This window comes from Tinamus guttatus, unplaced genomic scaffold (genome assembly GCF_059628265.1).
Source record: "Tinamus guttatus ecotype Peru unplaced genomic scaffold, ASM5962826v1 Tinamus_guttatus_pri_ptg000260l, whole genome shotgun sequence".
In the NCBI taxonomy this organism is placed as follows: Eukaryota; Metazoa; Chordata; class Aves; order Tinamiformes; family Tinamidae; genus Tinamus; species Tinamus guttatus.
Window position 1 is genome coordinate 195659 of NW_028288794.1, and position 23619 is coordinate 219277.

The 23619-nt window shown below is 42.3% G+C and overlaps 2 protein-coding genes and 1 pseudogene across 2 annotated transcripts in view; all 3 read right to left on the reverse strand.

Annotated features, from left to right (window-relative positions):
- LOC104573235 (UDP-glucuronosyltransferase 1A1) overlaps positions 1–23619 on the reverse strand; it is a 123005-nt gene that overhangs the window by 94426 nt on the left and 4960 nt on the right. The window lies entirely within an intron of this gene.
- Positions 4983–5930, reverse strand: LOC148594302 (UDP-glucuronosyltransferase 1A9 pseudogene; annotated as a pseudogene).
- On the reverse strand, positions 14719–16996 carry LOC148594303 (UDP-glucuronosyltransferase 1A9-like). Its single transcript, XM_088526946.1, has 2 exons — positions 16121–16996; positions 14719–14850 (listed from the first exon to the last, which is right to left on the reverse strand). Exons 1-2 carry the CDS (start codon positions 16973–16975, stop codon positions 14719–14721), a joined length of 987 nt encoding a protein of 328 aa, XP_088383072.1. The 5' UTR covers positions 16976–16996.

Sequence of the window (23619 nt, forward strand, 5' to 3'; positions counted from 1 at the left end):
ACAGTCAGGCAATATTTGCTTTTGAGTGAGTGAGCCCCACTAGCAGACATAAAATGCAACTTGCTTGGACAGTGCTGCCTCAAGGGTTTAAGAACAGCCCAACAATATTTGGCAATCCAATGGCAAAGGAGCTGGAGTTGTGGAAAAAGGAAAACCCAGAAGGAACAATATTGCAGTATGTGCGTGACATTTTGTTAGCAGCTGAAACTCCAGAAGAATGTCCACTAATGACCATAAGCCTGTTAAATTTCTTGGGACAAGGAGGATATCGCACATCGAGAAGTAAAGCTCAGATAAGAAAGGAGACTGTCAAGTATAAGGAAGAAACCCTTCAGATTTTACAGGAAATAAGACGACCAAGAGAGGTGGCCATAATTCATTGTAAAGCACATCAATTTGGCCAGACAGCAGTGCACACGGGAAGTAGGTTGGCTGATACAGCTGCAAAGGAGGCTGCTGAACAAGGCATCCTGGCTCTAGTACCGGTAGAAAGGATTGAGCTCCAAGAGGTAAGGCCTAAATATAGTGAGCTGGATAAGAAATTAGCAGCTACACTAAATGCAACATTGATTAATGAAGTTAGTGACCCCAATGAAACAAATTATTGTTCTTCTACTTTAGATTTCTAGTTTAGTAAATTCAGTTGTCAGTGTGGGAATGACAGGAACTGTAAAATCTGTTACTGCAAAGTGCCCCCTATGCCTCAGAAATAGCTCAATGAATACAAAGAGGCCTCCCCCGGAAATTATTTGACAGGGTAATTCCTCTGCGGAGTACTGGCAGATTGATTTCTTAGAGCTGCCAAGACGAAGTGGTTATAGGTATCTCTTGGTGATAATTGATACCTTTTTGGGATGGCCAGAAGCCTTTGCCTGCGGCACCAACAAGGAACAAGAGATAATCAAGGTGTTATTGAAAGAAATCATATTCAGGTTTGGTGTTCCAATAGTGATATCCTCTGACCGAGGTCCTCATTTTGTGGCTGTTATAGTACAACAACTTGGGAAGGTTCTCGGGATTAAATGGGATCTACATATTCCTTGGAGACCTCAGTGAAGTGGGAAGGTGGAGAGGATGAATCAAACTTTTAAACTACAAATTAGTAAAATATGTCAGGAAATTTCATTGAAGTAGCCACAGGCTTTACCATTAGCCCCCTTGAGAATCAAGGTCCAACCTAATGCAAGAAAGAGAATTAGTCCATATGAGTTACTGTATGAGAAGCCTTTTCAGGCACCAGAACTCCCTGGAGAAATGCATGTAAAGGGTAGGACAGACTTGCAGTTGTACGTAATCTTTAGGAAAGACTTTGGCAACTCTTCGGTGGCACATCGCCCTGACGGGACCCCTCGCCCTTGATACTCTGGTGCATCCTTATCAACCAGGAGATTTCGTTTATGTGAAAGCCTGGAGCTCAGAACCACTGCAGGAGAAGCGGAAAGGACCTTTCCAAGTGCTCTTGACAGCCCACACTGCAGTAAAGGTAGAGGATATTGAACCGTGGGTTCATTACACAAGGATAACAGTGGCCCCAGGATACCAGGGCAAACGTACTGAGGACCCCTTGCATATGATACTGCAAAGGATTAAAAAACTGAAAACCTAGGGAAGTTATGAGATAAAATTATCATTTAGAAATTCATGTTAGAGGGATAAGAGGATTATGGTGTATGGCTCAGCATCAATCTCCAAAGGAGTGTTGCATCTATTAAGGTGAGGCATCCAAGAATTGAAGCTACTTGCACTAAATATATATATTGGATTCAGAATGATACAGGAGATCCCCTGCATTATGTGCATTACACATATCGCTCTGGCATCTTCAAAGTGCTTCCTCTCCCTTACATAGACAAAAGAGAGGAGTGGAAACAGTAGAAACCATAAATTAGGAGAATAATATGGCAATGAGCATAGTGAAAGGATTTGGAAGAATGAGCAGGCTTTCAAGTGTTACAGCCTGCCTCCCTATACCTTACTCAGCAGCAGATGCCCTGCCTTGGGCCATAATATCAATAAGTATGATAGATCTCCTAAAACTGGATAACATAACAGAAGCCATAAGAAGAGCAAGCAAAACCTATTATCAGGATACAGAGAACAAATGTAGGCAGAGAGGAAGTGATGTATTGCAGGATTCAATGCTATGGAGGAAAGGAGATGACAGAACTGTCTTGGGGGCATCAATGGAGCTCTTCCTGCCCAAGAGGTTCAAACCTCTTATTCTGGAATGGGCGGCTGAACATGCAGGAGAACAGGAAGCAGCGGAGCTTCTAACTTTGTGTGTCACACACAACCATACTGCTCACGGTATGTCACGATTACCAGAAGGCTTTTTTTTTTTTTTTTGAGGAAAGCCTCATAACTTGGACAAAGAGATTACAAGGAAATTGGAGATGTATCTCCCCAGTTAACTGGTGTTTTAGATGGGGAGACACACATAGATATAATTATACCAAGTCGGGATGGAATTGCACTAGAGAGGTTACATGTAATATTACCCGATCCCAGTGTGAAAATGAGAGCCTACCTTTACCTATTAGACAGGCTTTTAAAGTACGACACATTTGTAAGAATGAAATTCAACGATGTGATAAATTCAGCATTCCAGCACCTGGGTACAGTGTGAAAGTCCTTGGAGGTGGGCTGTGGACCACACGACTGCCATATACTCATGTAACTATCCCAGTAACTTGAGATTGTTTGCATTATGCCAAACTTGGAAAAGAACATCTATTAAGCCCCAATATTAGGGAAAAAATAAAAGAGCCCCTGAATGAAGATGATGATTGGCAGGGCCCTACTACTTCTGTTAAAATTGGCTGGGGTCTACAAAGTCTTTTAATGCCTTGGGTTATGGCTTTAGAAAATAGACTTCTATTCGAAAACCTTACAAGCCAGGTGGAAGCATTAGCAAAAGCAAGTGAGAAAGGGCTTTCATGGACAAAACAGCAGACACCATGAGAGAATATGGACAAAACGGCAAACACGGGTTGAAGACGAAGATAAGGACCACCGTGTCTCCAAGGAACTGTCAGAAACTGGGCAGTAGGACCAAAACAGGGTCTTCTGGGCCAGAATGAGGCCATATATGGGAGTTACTAGACGTCATCGTATGCACATGAAAAGACAACTCCCAGGGGTCCCAAAAGACCACCCGAGAACTGCCGCTCAAAGAGACAGAGGCACACACGTGAGGGTGGGGTATATTGTAATTAGTTCTGGAAAATAGAATCAATATGTAGAATAATTCCTAGAGTTTAATGCATGGCTAGGTAATAGCGAAATAAAAGTTTTAGCAAACACATCTTAGGGCATGCACGACAGGTGGAGCTATCCTTGGCACCCCCAGCGCTGCAGTAAAGTGATTGTCTGCTTCTTAGTGCTACATTGGTCTTAAGAGATTTATTCCTGGTATTTGGTAACACTAGCAAGAGCAGGAACCTGCCTGATTTTACTCTGATGTTTTGCATAGGTGAAACTCCCATGGAGCTATACTGGCATTTGCCTGCAGAGAAGGGGGTAGTAGATGGTTTGGCTAGCAAGATTTCTCTTAAAATGGATATATAGACAGTGAGTTAGAAAGTCACCTTACTGTAAGTCTCTGCATCAGGAAGCAGCAGCCGCTGAGCAAGTCACAAGGCACAGATATTTCTAGGACAGCAAGAAATAGACCTCATGTGAAAATGATCGTATGTGATCCTGAAGCTATTGACTGTATCCTAACAAAGAAATTTGACATTGAAGACTTCTCAGGTAACATTAATTGGAATATTTCCTGACTTTTGTAGAAGAGTGAGCTTGATATCTGCAATATCTGCAAACTTATTAGTCATAACCTCCCCAGGTCTTTATGCATAATCTTTGACTTCTACTATCATGGGGGAATTAGTATATTAATTTAACCAGAAAGCAAGCTTCCCTTGGAAAGCAAAACTCAGGCAGTTGGTCTTTTCTATTTTTTTATTTTTTTAAGAATAGCACATCTCTTATGTGCCTGATGTGTATATTTCCATTGCAATATAAGGCCGACTAACAGTATTTTTGGTTTTAAAGGTGTTCAGTGTTCTCAGGAAAAAAAAATAATAATAAAAAGACCCTAATAAACAAACACCAACATGTTAGCACATTGCTCTGAACTGTCTATAGTCAACGAGCTGTTATTTACAGAAAGCCCAAAAGCCCCGAGAAGGCCTCAGAGACATGGCACGTGGTGCTGTGGAAGCTGTAACTGTTCCAGCCCTCCCTCTGGATTCCTGGATTACCTTCCATGTGTATGCCACTCTAACACCTTCAGGATAGAAAAGCTAAGACTCTCAGGTAACCAGCAAGAACGTGCTACAGCAATTCTTAAATCTCAAACTACAACGTGCCCTTCTCTTATTCTACCGTGAGGGAATGCCCGCAGTCAACTTGCTCTTTATTCACCTGAGAGAAGTCCAGTGGCTCTCCACGAGCCCCTCAAAGAGTATAAAAGAAACACGAAAGAAGGGAGGAAAAACCTTTAGCGCCAAAGATGTTATAGTGCAAGTCGATACATGTGATCAGAGTTCAAAAGGGAGTGAGTCATTTCACAAGAAGGAAATGTGTGTCTTGCATTGCACCCGTAGAAAATTATTCACTGCTACGGTTTTATATATCTTAAAATAAGCCAGTTAGGAAACCATATGTCACAAAAATAAAACCAAAGCAAAATAATTGTCCTTTTTAACCTAGAGTATATATAAAAAAAAAAAAAAGCGCATGGTCTTTCAATTTCTAGTCAAGAGAAATGTATGCCAGAATGCATGAAAATGAAATCAAAACTACATCTGGTCAGTGAATAAAATACATTCATTGAGGATAGTAATTTGTAGTTAGCAGATGAAATGGCATTTTTGTTGGACTTGTCAGCAAATCCTCATTAACCCAAGTAACAGTCATCTGCCTCTATCAAGATAATACAGTGTCAACCTGTGGAAACCATCTGCCAAATGAAAGTTGCATTAAATCATAAAAAAGAGGCTTCCAACAGCACAAAATCTCCCCAAAACATGTAACCACATTTCACTGGTATAATCCAAAGGAGAAGAACATACCTTTGGCAGGGGTCTCTTCTCAGCACAGTTTATACCTCCAATAAAGATCATATTGGGCATCACTGGTCTGACATACTCAAACACATAATCAAATCTCAGCAGCCAAATGGAAGCAGGGCTCAGAAGTTCCAGCAGGGTCACATCTCTTTGGAGAAGTTCAGAGGAAAACCTCACAGCCTCTGAATATAAATGTTCACAGTAGCCAAGCTCCAGGATAGCAACCAGTGCGTTTTCCACTCTCTCAAAGAAAGTCATGCGGTCCGAGTTGAAAGTAAATAGTCTTGGGACATACGACAAAGGGTTGGGGCACTGATTTGCTGTGTAGTGTAATCCACACGGAAATCCTCTCATGAAGAAGATGGAGGGAGCCGAAAGATAATTACCTACTACCGCCCCACACATAGTAATAGGATCTGTCAGGACAGCATCAAAGTTGCTTTGATTCAAGTACTGTACCATTTCCTTGTTGCCGAACAGGCTCTTACACTGAGAAAAAAGAACGCTGGTAATAGCTGTACTGCTTCTATACAGTGCTACAACATTCTGTGGGAAAGGCAGACCCTTCAAGTGGGTCATAAAGTACACATTAAAGGCATTATCTAGGTCTTCTAAGGTATAAGGCACTGAGTACGTTTTCACAGTGTAGGCCTGCGTCTTTCCCAACCGCCAGCTTACTTCTGGGATAACCACCACCACTTCGTGTCCTCTCTCTGTGAGCTTTTCCACTACTGGCCGCATGCTAAGCCAGTGGCTTCCATCCATGGGCACCACCAGTAGCTTCCCTCCATCTGAAAAGCCAGGAACAAGGAGGAGAAAAATCCAGGCAGCCAGCTGAGAACGAAGCCAAAAAGTCATTTTCCTGAGGGGAGGATGCTGAGTGTGAAAATGATTCCTCATCATGACTGAAGCTGGAAGTTGCTTTTGAAGGAAACCTACTGAATAATCTGCTGAGTTGTGCCACCTCCTCGTTATCTGCTAGCAAATGATTTACTGCTTTGATTTATGCTTGGCTGTGGCCGAGTGACAGCAGGGATTTGTTTTTTCATAATCTGCAAGGCCACATGAGGACGTTCTCCTTTGCTGAATCATTGCAATTCTTGAGTTTTCAATTGAGACCTGTTTCCCTAGTGCATAAGATTTGTTAGGACTTTTTTTTTGTTTGATCCTTCATGTGTCTTGTCTTGCCCTAATGTCCAGGGCCAAGGAAGGCAAGTCTAGGGAGAGCTGCCCCAGAAGCACAGTGAGAAAAGAGAATAGACTTGGTAGATTTCACCGAGACATGGATGTTCAGATGACTTCTTGGAAGATGGAACAGGAGAAGCTCAGATGAAGGGGAAAGAGCAGGTAGAGCAAGGGTCTTCTGAGGTAGCAGGGCTCAGAGTAACCCTGTAGAGTACAACAGCCCCAAGAGGAGAGTGACCTGGCCAGTAAGGCAGAGCTCTGTGAAGCTGCAGCCCTGCAGCCTCTGTCCCATGGATGCACACCTGAGACATGGCATTTCTGTACCATACAATTATCAGTGCAACAAAATTGATTATGATCGATTTTTTGCATGTTTCCCCGTGGTTATTTTTTTGTTTCTTTTGCACAATTTTGCAATATTTGCCATTTCCTTCATATGTGGAGAAACTACTGAGTGAGTGGCAAAAGAGTGAAGTTGCTCTTTTCTTTTTGGTATGTGATTATTTCAAGAAACAGAATCTTTGAGCTTCGAAGTAGGGACAGGGAGCTCTGAGGTGAAAGCCAAAAAACAAACTCTGAATTATTTATGTTGTTATAATGGTAAGGAGAGAAAAAGGAGTAGCAACTACATTATTTTATTATCTCCAGAATGAAAAAGGTGGTGAAAAAACTATCAGTGGACAAAAAAGATCAATTTAATAAGCAACACTTTTTCATTAAAACAGGCTTTATTTTTTGTTTTTTATAACGGTACCATGTATTTGCTGAAAAGAGTAATGGAGGCAGGTTTTAACACACTGTGTAAAGAGATGTTTCACCCAGTGCACAACAGTGTTATCTTGCATGCTCTTAGGTGCAAGGAATGATTGCCTTTTTATACCAGAATGGGTGTAGTCCAAATCTTACCGCATGCTTCACATGAAAAGGAGAGAGTGCAAACTCGGGCTCAGGGCACATCAAGTATATCAGTGCCTTGCAGGAACTCGTGAACACTTGCTAGTGTCTCAGTTGACTTGGTTATTTGGCAAAGGTTATTTTTAATGAGTTAAACTTTGCTGGGTTCAAGGGAGTGCAAAACAATAGTTGCTTACCTTTCAACGTAGATAAGAAGCCACATAGATAGGAAAGACTAGGGAAAGGATAGGACAACCTCCAGTTTAAGGCTGCAGCAGAAGGTAAATTGAGGATAGCGTGACCACTGCCTTTGGCTCTGTGATCACACAGGCACGATGTGCACGATCCCAGCATGACTGCTGTGTGGGCAGCACTAATAGTGTTATGAGAAACCCCAGAAGGGAATGCCCCCAAGGAGATGTTTTTGCTGCTGTTGCTGGTACATTCTGAGAGAATACGGACAAAAGAGCAGGTGTTACTGGGCCATCGTGAGAGAATATGGACAAAACAGCAAACACTGGTTGAACACGAAGATAAGGACCACCGTATGTTCAAGAAACTGTCTGAAACTGCACAGTAGGACCAAAACAGGGTCTTCTGGGCCAGAATGAGGCCATATGTAGAAGGGAGTTATTAGACGTCATTGTGTGGACACAAAAGGATGGCCTCCAGGGGTCTCAAAAGACTACCAGAACCCACCAAAGGGGCAGAGGGCACATGCGTGAGAGGTGGGTGTGTTGTAATTAGTTCCTGAAAATAGAATGAATATGTAAGATCATTCCTAGAGTTTAATGCCTGGGTAGATAATAGGGAAATAAAAGCATTAGCAAACACACCTTAGGGCATGCACGACAGGTGGAGCTATCCCCCGTGCCCCCAGCGCTGCAATAAAGTGAATGTCTGCTTCTTATGCTACACTGGTGTTAAGAGGTTTATTCCCGGTTTTTGATGACAATTTCTGGCAACCAGGCGGGACACAGCCCCTGAACCTCAAAGCATCTGCGGAATCTTTGAATCTCCAGCTGGCACCGAGGGATTTTCGGGGAGAATCTCCAATCCCCGGATCGAAGAGCCTTGGGAAGGTAAAGGTATTCCTTTCTTTATGATAGGATCCTTAAAAAAGGCTGCCTGCCGATAAGAAAAGGCAAAAACTTTGCAAGGTCGGGCAAAGGTACATACCAAAGGGAAGGGACAGGTTGGTTGAGGGGTAGATTAGATTCCCACCCCAAAGGTGCCCATCTTGGACAAAATGAAAGCTCTACAAGGTAGGGTTTGATTTGGCCAAAAAGCTCTCCCGTGAGAGGAAGCGAGAGCTTCGCAGGGAGGGCTTCAGGGTAGCTGCCACACAAAGGCTAAAGGTTGAAATCAGGATCCTATGGGTTAAAGTTCCACCAAAGGGTTAAATCAGGCCAAGATTGCTGGATAACTGTGATGTCGAAACTTGGAACAGTACCAGGTTTCCTCGTCTGGATCTCGAGACGATTGGTTAATTGTGTTTTTTAAAGTTCAGAGTGGCATGGCTATTCTCACGTTGGTTGCCCGTGTCTGAACTTTGCATTTGGTGACTGTTATAAGAAAACGGGGAGGCAGACCGATAACATGTCAACATAATGGGTAATATTTGCTCCTCGGAAGAAGGAGAAGAATGGATCTTGAAAAGATCTCCTCTGGGATGTATTTTAAAACACTGGGAAATAGTAGGGGGAGATCCCCTTACTTGAAACAACTTGTGGAGTATTGTAATCATTGGTGGTCGCTATACACTCCGGAAGATCGAGAAAAGAGGCCCAAGAATGGAAATCTAAGACAAACCACAACTTTATAATATTGTTTTGCAGGGGGCAGGATAAGTGGATAAGTCGGATGAAATCCCATATGTAGATTTGTTTTTTTTTTCTCTGAGAAATGATCATGAAGAAGAAAGAAATGTAAATTGCTGATATCTGATTTGAAGATGTTAGAAGGAAATGTGATTTTTGGTATCTGATTTGAATGTGTTTATGTTGCTGGAGGACAAAAAGAAGGTGTCTCAGATTTGTTTGGCTTGCAGTACTGAGAAAAATGTTTGAAAGACTTTGCAAGTGGATGATGAGGAAGAGGATGTGCAATTGTTCTCTCGGAAAAGGGGGGAAGTATCAGGATACTTCCTGATAATAAAGGAAGTGAGGGCTCGAGTCCAATTGCAGGCAGGACTTGAGCATGGCAGAACACTGTGATTCCAACTGCATCAGGCAGTGGGAGCAGAGGGAATGCCTGTACGTGTAAAGGTTCCTTTTTCGGCTGCAGATTTAATGAATTGGAAGACTTGGACTTGTAAGTCAGCTGCTTACAAGTGCTTACGAATACTTTACTTGCGCTCAGGTAAACCGAATGGTATTGGATAAAGCTCAAGAAGAAAAGGAGGGGTAAAATATTAGGGACAGACTGGAACATTTTATGCTGGCACAAGAACCAGATTGGGATCAAATATGGGGGGTGCGTAGGTTAATGGTTAAGCAGTATCAGTAGTTAATATTACATGGAATAAAGCATGGAGTGCCTAGAACTGTTGCAAAGCTATATCAAGTTGTACAGGACAAGTCTGAGGATCCCTCTGCTTTTTATAAGCAGTTTCTGTGAGACTGCTCGAAAATTAACAGACTTGGATCCTGAAGATGAAGCTAATAATATAACTTTTACTACATTATTTGTGGGACAATCAGCACCAGATATAAGGAAATACTTCAGAAAGTGGATGGTATGCTTGGAATGTCAATATCTCAGTTCATAGGGATTGCATATAAGGTATAAAATAACAGAGAAGCAGCAGAGAACAGGCATAACGCTGCAATCTTGGCAGCTGCATTCGCTCATGCACAAAAGCCCTCTCCGGAGGAAGTTTTCTGAGAGGAAGAGGTGGGGGCAGGCGGTTAATAGAAGTAATTCAGGAATAGGAAGAGGATGGGAAAAGCAGCCTCTGCTTTTAAAGGCCCTTGCCTCTCAGTGGACCAGTGCACAATCTGCAGGAAAAAGGGACACCGGAAAAGTGAATGTCCACAAGCAGAAAAGTTGGACCCTGTTCTAAATGCAGTCAGATTGATGACATTAGATGAAGATTACTGACAGGGACCAGGGGATTCAACCCCAGCTGAACCTCTGGTTACATTAAGACTGGGGAATGAAGAATTTTTGGTAGATATAGGAGCTACCTATTCTGTACTTAATACTTGTAAAGGAAATTTTAGCTCTGATACTGTAAAGTATTGTTGGTGCCACAGGGAACAAGGAAATTTTTAAAGCTCTAAAATTCAAGTTAGGGAAACAATGGATGACCCACCAATTTCTATATATACCCAACTGTCGTAAGCCTTTGAGTAGTAGGGACTTATTAAGCAATTAGAGGCAAAAATAATCTTTAAGATGAGGATTTGCAGTTATTGATACTGAATCAAAAGCCGTGGAGATGAGTGCTTTTGTGTTACAGGACAAGCAGGAGGAAAAGATCCTGATCCAAGTACAGGATGCAGTGACCCCCCTGGTATGGGCAGAAGAAATTCCCGGTCGGTCCAACCAGTCAAGGTTACACTAAAACCAGGGACTGAACCGGTAAGACTAAGACAATATTCCCTCAAATTGGAAGCAAGGAAGGACCTAGGAAGTACAGTAAGTAAGTTTCTGAAGTATGAATTATTAATAGATTGTGAATCGGAATATAATACACCAATATTACCAGTGAGAAAACCTCATGGGCAGTATAGATTAGTCCAAGATTTAAGGACAATAAATCAGACTGTATAAGATAGCCACTCAGTAGTGGCTAACTCGTATACCTTATTAGCAAATTTAAAGGAGAACCATGGATGGTTCACTGTGCTTGATCTAAAGGATGCCTTCTTCTGCATACCCCTTGATAGAAACAGTCAGGCAATATTTGCTTTTGAGTGAGTGAGCCCCACTAGCAGACATAAAATGCAACTTGCTTGGACAGTGCTGCCTCAAGGGTTTAAGAACAGCCCAACAATATTTGGCAATCCAATGGCAAAGGAGCTGGAGTTGTGGAAAAAGGAAAACCCAGAAGGAACAATATTGCAGTATGTGCGTGACATTTTGTTAGCAGCTGAAACTCCAGAAGAATGTCCACTAATGACCATAAGCCTGTTAAATTTCTTGGGACAAGGAGGATATCGCACATCGAGAAGTAAAGCTCAGATAAGAAAGGAGACTGTCAAGTATAAGGAAGAAACCCTTCAGATTTTACAGGAAATAAGACGACCAAGAGAGGTGGCCATAATTCATTGTAAAGCACATCAATTTGGCCAGACAGCAGTGCACACGGGAAGTAGGTTGGCTGATACAGCTGCAAAGGAGGCTGCTGAACAAGGCATCCTGGCTCTAGTACCGGTAGAAAGGATTGAGCTCCAAGAGGTAAGGCCTAAATATAGTGAGCTGGATAAGAAATTAGCAGCTACACTAAATGCAACATTGATTAATGAAGTTAGTGACCCCAATGAAACAAATTATTGTTCTTCTACTTTAGATTTCTAGTTTAGTAAATTCAGTTGTCAGTGTGGGAATGACAGGAACTGTAAAATCTGTTACTGCAAAGTGCCCCCTATGCCTCAGAAATAGCTCAATGAATACAAAGAGGCCTCCCCCGGAAATTATTTGACAGGGTAATTCCTCTGCGGAGTACTGGCAGATTGATTTCTTAGAGCTGCCAAGACGAAGTGGTTATAGGTATCTCTTGGTGATAATTGATACCTTTTTGGGATGGCCAGAAGCCTTTGCCTGCGGCACCAACAAGGAACAAGAGATAATCAAGGTGTTATTGAAAGAAATCATATTCAGGTTTGGTGTTCCAATAGTGATATCGTCTGACCGAGGTCCTCATTTTGTGGCTGTTATAGTACAACAACTTGGGAAGGTTCTCGGGATTAAATGGGATCTACATACTCCTTGGAGACCTCAGTGAAGTGGGAAGGTGGAGAGGATGAATCAAACTTTTAAACTACAAATTAGTAAAATATGTCAGGAAATTTCATTGAAGTAGCCACAGGCTTTACCATTAGCCCCCTTGAGAATCAAGGTCCAACCTAATGCAAGAAAGAGAATTAGTCCATATGAGTTACTGTATGAGAAGCCTTTTCAGGCACCAGAACTCCCTGGAGAAATGCATGTAAAGGGTATGACAGACTTGCAGTTGTACGTAATCTTTAGGAAAGACTTTGGCAACTCTTCGGTGGCACATCGCCCTGATGGGACCCCTCGCCCTTGATACTCTGGTGCATCCTTATCAACCAGGAGATTTCGTCTATGTGAAAGCCTGGAGCTCAGAACCACTGCAGGAGAAGCGGAAAGGACCTTTCCAAGTGCTCTTGACAGCCCACACTGCAGTAAAGGTAGAGGATATTGAACCGTGGGTTCATTACACAAGGATAACAGTGGCCCCAGGATACCAGGGCAAACGTACTGAGGACCCCTTGCATATGATACTGCAAAGGATTAAAAAACTGAAAACCTAGGGAAGCTATGAGATAAAATTATCATTTAGAAATTCACGTTAGAGGGATAAGAGGATTATGGTGTATGGCTCAGCATCAATCTCCAAAGGAGTGTTGCATCTATTAAGGTGAGGCATCCAAGAATTGAAGCTACTTGCACTAAATATATATATTGGATTCAGAATGATACAGGAGATCCCCTGCATTATGTGCATTACACATATCGCTCTGGCATCTTCAAAGTGCTTCCTCTCCCTTACATAGACAAAAGAGAGGAGTGGAAACAGTAGAAACCATAAATTAGGAGAATAATATGGCAATGAGCATAGTGAAAGGATTTGGAAGAATGAGCAGGCTTTCAAGTGTTACAGCCTGCCTCCCTATACCTTACTCAGCAGCAGATGCCCTGCCTTGGGCCATAATATCAATAAGTATGATAGATCTCCTAAAACTGGATAACATAACAGAAGCCATAAGAAGAGCAAGCAAAACCTATTATCAGGATACAGAGAACAAATGTAGGCAGAGAGGAAGTGATGTATTGCAGGATTCAATGCTATGGAGGAAAGGAGATGACAGAACTGTCTTGGGGGCATCAATGGAGCTCTTCCTGCCCAAGAGGCTCAAACCTCTTATTCTGGAATGGGCGGCTGAACATGCAGGAGAACAGGAAGCAGCGGAGCTTCTAACTTTGTGTGTCACACACAACCATACTGCTCACGGTGTGTCACGATTACCAGAAGGCTTTTTTTTTTTTTTTGAGGAAAGCCTCATAACTTGGACAAAGAGATTACAAGGAAATTGGAGATGTATCTCCCCAGTTAACTGGTGTTTTAGATGGGGAGACACACATAGATATAATTATACCAAGTCGGGATGGAATTGCACTAGAGAGGTTACATGTAATATTACCCGATCCCAGTGTGAAAATGAGAGCCTACCTTTACCTATTAGACAGGCTTTTAAAGTACAACACATTTGTAAGAATGAAATTCAACGATGTGATAAATTCAGCATTCCAGCACCTGGGTACAGTGTGAAAGTCCTTGGAGGTGGGCTGTGGACCACACGACTGCCATATACTCATGTAACTATCCCAGTAACTTGAGATTGTTTGCATTATGTCAAACTTGGAAAAGAACATCTATTAAGCCCCAATATTAGGGAAAAAATAAAAGAGCCCCTGAATGAAGATGATGATTGGCAGGGCCCTACTACTTCTGTTAAAATTGGCTGGGGTCTACAAAGTCTTTTAATGCCTTGGGTTATGGCTTTAGAAAATAGACTTCTATTCGAAAACCTTACAAGCCAGGTGGAAGCATTAGCAAAAGCAAGTGAGAAAGGGCTTTCATGGACAAAACAGGAGACACCATGAGAGAATATGGACAAAACGGCAAACACGGGTTGAAGACGAAGATAAGGACCACCGTGTCTCCAAGGAACTGTCAGAAACTGGGCAGTAGGACCAAAACAGGGTCTTCTGGGCCAGAATGAGGCCATATATGGGAGTTACTAGACGTCATCGTATGCACATGAAAAGACAACTCCCAGGGGTCCCAAAAGACCACCCGAGAACTGCCGCTCAAAGAGACAGAGGCACACACGTGAGGGTGGGGTATATTGTAATTAGTTCTGGAAAATAGAATCAATATGTAGAATAATTCCTAGAGTTTAATGCATGGCTAGGTAATAGCGAAATAAAAGTTTTAGCAAACACATCTTAGGGCATGCACGACAGGTGGAGCTATCCTTGGCACCCCCAGCGCTGCAGTAAAGTGATTGTCTGCTTCTTAGTGCTACATTGGTCTTAAGAGATTTATTCCTGGTATTTGGTAACACTAGCAAGAGCAGGAACCTGCCTGATTTTACTCTGATGTTTTGCATAGGTGAAACTCCCATGGAGCTATACTGGCATTTGCCTGCAGAGAAGGGGGTAGTAGATGGTTTGGCTAGCAAGATTTCTCTTAAAATGGATATATAGACAGTGAGTTATAAAGTCACCTTACTGTAAGTCTCTGCATCAGGAAGCAGCAGCCGCTGAGCAAGTCACAAGGCACAGATATTTCTAGGACAGCAAGAAATAGACCTCATGTGAAAATGATCGTATGTGATCCTGAAGCTATTGACTGTATCCTAACAAAGAAATTTGACATTGAAGACTTCTCAGGTAACATTAATTGGAATATTTCCTGACTTTTGTAGAAGAGTGAGCTTGATATCTGCAATATCTGCAAACTTATTAGTCATAACCTCCCCAGGTCTTTATGCATAATCTTTGACTTCTACTATCATGGGGGAATTAGTATATTAATTTAACCAGAAAGCAAGCTTCCCTTGGAAAGCAAAACTCAGGCAGTTGGTCTTTTTTATTTTTTTATTTTTTTAAGAATAGCACATCTCTTATGTGCCTGATGTGTATATTTCCATTGCAATATAAGGCCGACTAACAGTATTTTTGGTTTTAAAGGTGTTCAGTGTTCTCAGGAAAAAAAAATAATAAAAAGACCCTAATAAACAAACACCAACATGTTAGCACATTGCTCTGAACTGTCTATAGTCAACGAGCTGTTATTTACAGAAAGCCCAAAAGCCCCGAGAAGGCCTCAGAGACACGGCACGTGGTGCTGTGGAAGCTGTAACTGTTCCAGCCCTCCCTCTGGATTCCTGGATTACCTTCCATGTGTATGCCACTCTAACACCTTCAGGATAGAAAAGCTAAGACTCTCAGGTAACCAGCAAGAACGTGCTACAGCAATTCTTAAATCTCAAACTACAACGTGCCCTTCTCTTATTCTACCGTGAGGGAATGCCCGCAGTCAACTTTCTCTTTATGCACCTGAGAGAAGTCCAGTGGCTCTCCACGAGCCCCTCAAAGAGTATAAAAGAAACACGAAAGAAGGGAGGAAAAACCTTTAGCGCCAAAGACGTTATAGTGCAAGTCGATGCATGTGATCAGAGTTCAAAAGGGAGTGAGTCATTTCACAAGAAGGAAATGTGTGTCTTGCATTGCACCCGTAGAAAATTATTCACTGCTACGGTTTTATATATCTTAAAATAAGCCAGTTAGGAAACCATATGTCACAAAAATAAAACCAAAGCAAAATAATTGTCCTTTTTAACCTAGAGTATATATATAAAAAAAAAAAATTAGCGCATGGTCTTTCAATTTCTAGTCAAGAGAAATGTATGCCAGAATGCATGAAAATGAAATCAAAACTACATCTGGTCAGTGAATAAAATACATTCATTGAGGATAGTAATTTGTAGTTAGCAGATGAAATGGCATTTTTGTTGGACTTGTCAGCAAATCCTCATTAACCCAAGTAACAGTCATCTGCCTCTATCAAGATAATACAGTGTCAACCTGTGGAAACCATCTGCCAAATGAAAGTTGCATTAAATCATAAAAAAGAGGCTTCCAACAGCACAAAATCTCCCCAAAACATGTAACCACATTTCACTGGTATAATCCAAAGGAGAAGAACATACCTTTGGCAGGGGTCTCTTCTCAGCACAGTTTATACCTCCAATAAAGATCATATTGGGCATCACTGGTCTGACATACTCAAACACATAATCAAATCTCAGCAGCCAAATGGAAGCATTGCTCAGAAGTTCCAGCAGGGTCACATCTCTTTGGAGAAGTTCAGAGGAAAACCTCACAGCCTCTGAATATAAATGTTCACAGTAGCCAAGCTCCAGGATAGCAACCAGTGCATTTTCCACTCTCTCAAAGAAAGTCATGCGGTCCGAGTTGAAAGTAAATAGTCTTGGGACATACGACAAAGGGTTGGGGCACTGATTTGCTGTGTAGTGTAATCCACACGGAAATCCTCTCATGAAGAAGATGGAGGGAGCCGAAAGATAATTACCTACTACCGCCCCACACATAGTAATAGGATCTGTCAGGACAGCATCAAAGTTGCTTTGATTCAAGTACTGTACCATTTCCTTGTTGCCGAACAGGCTCTTACACTGAGAAAAAAGAACGCTGGTAATAGCTGTACTGCTTCTATACAGTGCTACAACATTCTGTGGGAAAGGCAGACCCTTCAAGTGGGTCATAAAGTACACATTAAAGGCATTATCTAGGTCTTCTAAGGTATAAGGCACTGAGTACGTTTTCACAGTGTAGGCCTGCGTCTTTCCCAACCGCCAGCTTACTTCTGGGATAACCACCACCACTTCGTGTCCTCTCTCTGTGAGCTTTTCCACTACTGGCCGCATGCTAAGCCAGTGGCTTCCATCCATGGGCACCACCAGTAGCTTCCCTCCATCTGAAAAGCCAGGAACAAGGAGGAGAAAAATCCAGGCAGCGAGCTGAGAACGAAGCCAAAAAGTCATTTTCCTGAGGGGAGGATGCTGAGTGTGAAAATGATTCCTCATCGTGACTGAAGCTGGAAGTTGCTTTTGAAGGAAACCTACTGAATAATCTGCTGAGTTGTGCCACCTCCTCGTTATCTGCTAGCAAATGATTTACTGCTTTGATTTATGCTTGGCTGTGGCTGAGTGACAGCAGGGATTTGTTTTTTCATAATCTGCAAGGCCACATGAGGACGTTCTCCTTTGCTGAATCATTGCAATTCTTGAGTTTTCAATTGAAACCTGTTTCCCTAGCGCATTAGTCAGATTTGCTAGGACTTTTTGTTTGATCCTTCATGTGTCTTGTGTTGCCCTAATGTCCAGGGCCAAGGAAGGCAAGTCTAGGGAGAGCTGCCCCAGAAGCACAGTGAGAAAAGAGAATAGACTTGGTAGATTTCACCGAGACATGGATGTTTAGATGACTTCTTGGAAGATGGAACAGGAGAAGCTCAGATGAAGGGGAAAGAGCAGGTAGAGCAAGGGTCTTCTGAGGTAGCAGGGCTCAGAGTAACCCTGTAGAGTACAACAGCCCCAAGAGGAGAGTGACCTGGCCAGTAAGGCAGAGCTCTGTGAAGCTGCAGCCCTGCAGCCTCTGTCCCATGGATGCACACCTGAGACATGGCATTTCTGTCCCATACAATTATCAGTGCAACAAAATTGATTATGATCGATTTTTTGCATGTTTCCCCGTGGTTATTTTTTTGTTTCTTTTGCACAATTTTGCAATATTTGCCATTTCCTTCATATGTGGAGAAACTACTGAGTGAGTGGCAAAAGAGTGAAGTTGCTCTTTTCTTTTTGGTATGTGATTATTTCAAGAAACAGAATCTTTGAGCTTCGAAGTAGGGACAGGGAGCTCTGAGGTGAAAGCCAAAAAACAAACTCTGAATTATTTATGTTGTTATAATGGTAAGGAGAGAAAAAGGAGTAGCAACTACATTATTTTATTATCTCCAGAATGAAAAAGGTGGTGAAAAAACTATCAGTGGACAAAAAAGATCAATTTAATAAGCAACACTTTTTCATTAAAACAGGCTTTATTTTTTGTTTTTTATAACGGTACCATGTATTTGCTGAAAAGAGTAATGGAGGCAGGTTTTAACACACTGTGTAAAGAGATGTTTCACCCAGTGCTCAACAGTGTTATCTTGCATGCTCTTGGGTGCAAGGAATGATTGCCTTTTTATATCAGGATGGGTGTAGTCCAAATCTTACCGCATGCTTCACATGAAAAGGAGAGAGTGCAAACTCGGGCTCAGGGCACATCAAGTATATCAGTGCCTTGCAGGAACTCGTGAACACTTGCTAGTGTCTCAGTTGACTTGATTATTTGGCAAAGGTTATTTTTAATGAGTTAAACTTTGCTGGGTTCAAGGGAGTGCAAAACAATAGTTGCTTACCTTTCAACTTAGATAAGAAGCCACATAGATAGGAAAGACTAGGGAAAGGATAGGACAACCTCCAGTTTAAGGCTGCAGCAGAAGGTAAATTGAGGATAGCGTGACCACTGCCTTTGGCTCTGTGATCACACAGGCACGATGTGCACGATCCCAGCATGACTGCTGTGTGGGCAGCACTAATAGTGTTATGAGAAACCCCAGAAGGGAATGCCCCCAAGGAGATGTTTTTGCTGCTGTTGCTGGTACATCCTGAGAGAATACGGACAAAAGAGCAGGTGTTACTGGGCCATCGTGAGAGAATATGGACAAAACAGCAAACACTGGTTGAAGACGAAGATAAGGACCACCGTATGTTCAAGAAACTGTCTGAAACTGCACAGTAGGACCAAAACAGGGTCTTCTGGGCCAGAATGAGGCCATATGTAGAAGGGAGTTATTAGACGTCATTGTGTGGACACAAAAGGATGGCCTCCAGGGGTCTCAAAAGACTACCAGAACCCACCAAAGGGGCAGAGGGCACATGCGTGAGAGGTGGGTGTGTTGTAATTAGTTCCTGAAAATAGAATGAATATGTAAGATCATTCCTAGAGTTTAATGCCTGGGTAGATAATAGGGAAATAAAAGCATTAGCAAACACACCTTAGGGCATGCACGACAGGTGGAGCTATCCCCCGTGCCCCCAGCGCTGCAATAAAGTGAATGTCTGCTTCTTATGCTACACTGGTGTTAAGAGGTTTATTCCCGGTTTTTGATGACAATTTCTGGCAACCAGGCGGGACACAGCCCCTGAACCTCAAAGCATCTGCGGAATCTTTGAATCTCCAGCTGGCACCGAGGGATTTTCGGGGAGAATCTCCAATCCCCGGATCGAAGAGCCTTGGGAAGGTAAAGGTATTCCTTTCTTTATGATAGGATCCTTAAAAAAGGCTGCCTGCCGATAAGAAAAGGCAAAAACTTTGCAAGGTCGGGCAAAGGTACATACCAAAGGGAAGGGACAGGTTGGTTGAGGGGTAGATTAGATTCCCACCCCAAAGGTGCCCATCTTGGACAAAATGAAAGCTCTACAAGGTAGGGTTTGATTTGGCCAAAAAGCTCTCCCGTGAGAGGAAGCGAGAGCTTCGCAGGGAGGGCTTCAGGGTAGCTGCCACACAAAGGCTAAAGGTTGAAATCAGGATCCTATGGGTTAAAGTTCCACCAAAGGGTTAAATCAGGCCAAGATTGCTGGATAACTGTGATGTCGAAACTTGGAACAGTACCAGGTTTCCTCGTCTGGATCTCGAGACGATTGGTTAATTGTGTTTTTTAAAGTTCAGAGTGGCATGGCTATTCTCACGTTGGTTGCCCGTGTCTGAACTTTGCATTTGGTGACTGTTATAAGAAAACGGGGAGGCAGACCGATAACATGTCAACATAATGGGTAATATTTGCTCCTCGGAAGAAGGAGAAGAATGGATCTTGAAAAGATCTCCTCTGGGATGTATTTTAAAACACTGGGAAATAGTAGGGGGAGATCCCCTTACTTGAAACAACTTGTGGAGTATTGTAATCATTGGTGGTCGCTATACACTCCGGAAGATCGAGAAAAGAGGCCCAAGAATGGAAATCTAAGACAAACCACAACTTTATAATATTGTTTTGCAGGGGGCAGGATAAGTGGATAAGTCGGATGAAATCCCATATGTAGATTTGTTTTTTTTTTCTCTGAGAAATGATCATGAAGAAGAAAGAAATGTAAATTGCTGATATCTGATTTGAAGATGTTAGAAGGAAATGTGATTTTTGGTATCTGATTTGAATGTGTTTATGTTGCTGGAGGACAAAAAGAAGGTGTCTCAGATTTGTTTGGCTTGCAGTACTGAGAAAAATGTTTGAAAGACTTTGCAAGTGGATGATGAGGAAGAGGATGTGCAATTGTTCTCTCGGAAAAGGGGGGAAGTATCAGGATACTTCCTGATAATAAAGGAAGTGAGGGCTCGAGTCCAATTGCAGGCAGGACTTGAGCATGGCAGAACACTGTGATTCCAACTGCATCAGGCAGTGGGAGCAGAGGGAATGCCTGTACGTGTAAAGGTTCCTTTTTCGGCTGCAGATTTAATGAATTGGAAGACTTGGACTTGTAAGTCAGCTGCTTACAAGTGCTTACGAATACTTTACTTGCGCTCAGGTAAACCGAATGGTATTGGATAAAGCTCAAGAAGAAAAGGAGGGGTAAAATATTAGGGACAGACTGGAACATTTTATGCTGGCACAAGAACCAGATTGGGATCAAATATGGGGGGTGCGTAGGTTAATGGTTAAGCAGTATCAGTAGTTAATATTACATGGAATAAAGCATGGAGTGCCTAGAACTGTTGCAAAGCTATATCAAGTTGTACAGGACAAGTCTGAGGATCCCTCTGCTTTTTATAAGCAGTTTCTGTGAGACTGCTCGAAAATTAACAGACTTGGATCCTGAAGATGAAGCTAATAATATAACTTTTACTACATTATTTGTGGGACAATCAGCACCAGATATAAGGAAATACTTCAGAAAGTGGATGGTATGCTTGGAATGTCAATATCTCAGTTCATAGGGATTGCATATAAGGTATAAAATAACAGAGAAGCAGCAGAGAACAGGCATAACGCTGCAATCTTGGCAGCTGCATTCGCTCATGCACAAAAGCCCTCTCCGGAGGAAGTTTTCTGAGAGGAAGAGGTGGGGGCAGGCGGTTAATAGAAGTAATTCAGGAATAGGAAGAGGATGGGAAAAGCAGCCTCTGCTTTTAAAGGCCCTTGCCTCTCAGTGGACCAGTGCACAATCTGCAGGAAAAAGGGACACCGGAAAAGTGAATGTCCACAAGCAGAAAAGTTGGACCCTGTTCTAAATGCAGTCAGATTGATGACATTAGATGAAGATTACTGACAGGGACCAGGGGATTCAACCCCAGCTGAACCTCTGGTTACATTAAGACTGGGGAATGAAGAATTTTTGGTAGATATAGGAGCTACCTATTCTGTACTTAATACTTGTAAAGGAAATTTTAGCTCTGATACTGTAAAGTATTGTTGGTGCCACAGGGAACAAGGAAATTTTTTAAAGCTCTAAAATTCAAGTTAGGGAAACAATGGATGACCCACCAATTTCTATATATACCCAACTGTCGTAAGCCTTTGAGTAGTAGGGACTTATTAAGCAATTAGAGGCAAAAATAATCTTTAAGATGAGGATTTGCAGTTATTGATACTGAATCAAAAGCCGTGGAGATGAGTGCTTTTGTGTTACAGGACAAGCAGGAGGAAAAGATCCTGATCCAAGTACAGGATGCAGTGACCCCCCTGGTATGGGCAGAAGAAATTCCCGGTTGGTCCAACCAGTCAAGGTTACACTAAAACCAGGGACTGAACCGGTAAGACTAAGACAATATTCCCTCAAATTGGAAGCAAGGAAGGACCTAGGAAGTACAGTAAGTAAGTTTCTGAAGTATGAATTATTAATAGATTGTGAATCGGAATATAATACACCAATATTACCAGTGAGAAAACCTCATGGGCAGTATAGATTAGTCCAAGATTTAAGGACAATAAATCAGACTGTATAAGATAGCCACTCAGTAGTGGCTAACTCGTATACCTTATTAGCAAATTTAAAGGAGAACCATGGATGGTTCACTGTGCTTGATCTAAAGGATGCCTTCTTCTGCATACCCCTTGATAGAAACAGTCAGGCAATATTTGCTTTTGAGTGAGTGAGCCCCACTAGCAGACATAAAATGCAACTTGCTTGGACAGTGCTGCCTCAAGGGTTTAAGAACAGCCCAACAATATTTGGCAATCCAATGGCAAAGGAGCTGGAGTTGTGGAAAAAGGAAAACCCAGAAGGAACAATATTGCAGTATGTGCGTGCCATTTTGTTAGCAGCTGAAACTCCAGAAGAATGTCCACTAATGACCATAAGCCTGTTAAATTTCTTGGGACAAGGAGGATATCGCACATCGAGAAGTAAAGCTCAGATAAGAAAGGAGACTGTCAAGTATAAGGAAGAAACCCTTCAGATTTTACAGGAAATAAGACGACCAAGAGAGGTGGCCATAATTCATTGTAAAGCACATCAATTTGGCCAGACAGCAGTGCACACGGGAAGTAGGTTGGCTGATACAGCTGCAAAGGAGGCTGCTGAACAAGGCATCCTGGCTCTAGTACCGGTAGAAAGGATTGAGCTCCAAGAGGTAAGGCCTAAATATAGTGAGCTGGATAAGAAATTAGCAGCTACACTAAATGCAACATTGATTAATGAAGTTAGTGACCCCAATGAAACAAATTATTGTTCTTCTACTTTAGATTTCTAGTTTAGTAAATTCAGTTGTCAGTGTGGGAATGACAGGAACTGTAAAATCTGTTACTGCAAAGTGCCCCCTATGCCTCAGAAATAGCTCAATGAATACAAAGAGGCCTCCCCCGGAAATTATTTGACAGGGTAATTCCTCTGCGGAGTACTGGCAGATTGATTTCTTAGAGCTGCCAAGACGAAGTGGTTATAGGTATCTCTTGGTGATAATTGATACCTTTTTGGGATGGCCAGAAGCCTTTGCCTGCGGCACCAACAAGGAACAAGAGATAATCAAGGTGTTATTGAAAGAAATCATATTCAGGTTTGGTGTTCCAATAGTGATATCCTCTGACCGAGGTCCTCATTTTGTGGCTGTTATAGTACAACAACTTGGGAAGGTTCTCGGGATTAAATGGGATCTACATATTCCTTGGAGACCTCAGTGAAGTGGGAAGGTGGAGAGGATGAATCAAACTTTTAAACTACAAATTAGTAAAATATGTCAGGAAATTTCACTGAAGTAGCCACAGGCTTTACCATTAGCCCCCTTGAGAATCAAGGTCCAACCTAATGCAAGAAAGAGAATTAGTCCATATGAGTTACTGTATGAGAAGCCTTTTCAGGCACCAGAACTCCCTGGAGAAATGCATGTAAAGGGTATGACAGACTTGCAGTTGTACGTAATCTTTAGGAAAGACTTTGGCAACTCTTCGGTGGCACATCGCCCTGACGGGACCCCTCGCCCTTGATACTCTGGTGCATCCTTATCAACCAGGAGATTTCGTCTATGTGAAAGCCTGGAGCTCAGAACCACTGCAGGAGAAGCGGAAAGGACCTTTCCAAGTGCTCTTGACAGCCCACACTGCAGTAAAGGTAGAGGATATTGAACCGTGGGTTCATTACACAAGGATAACAGT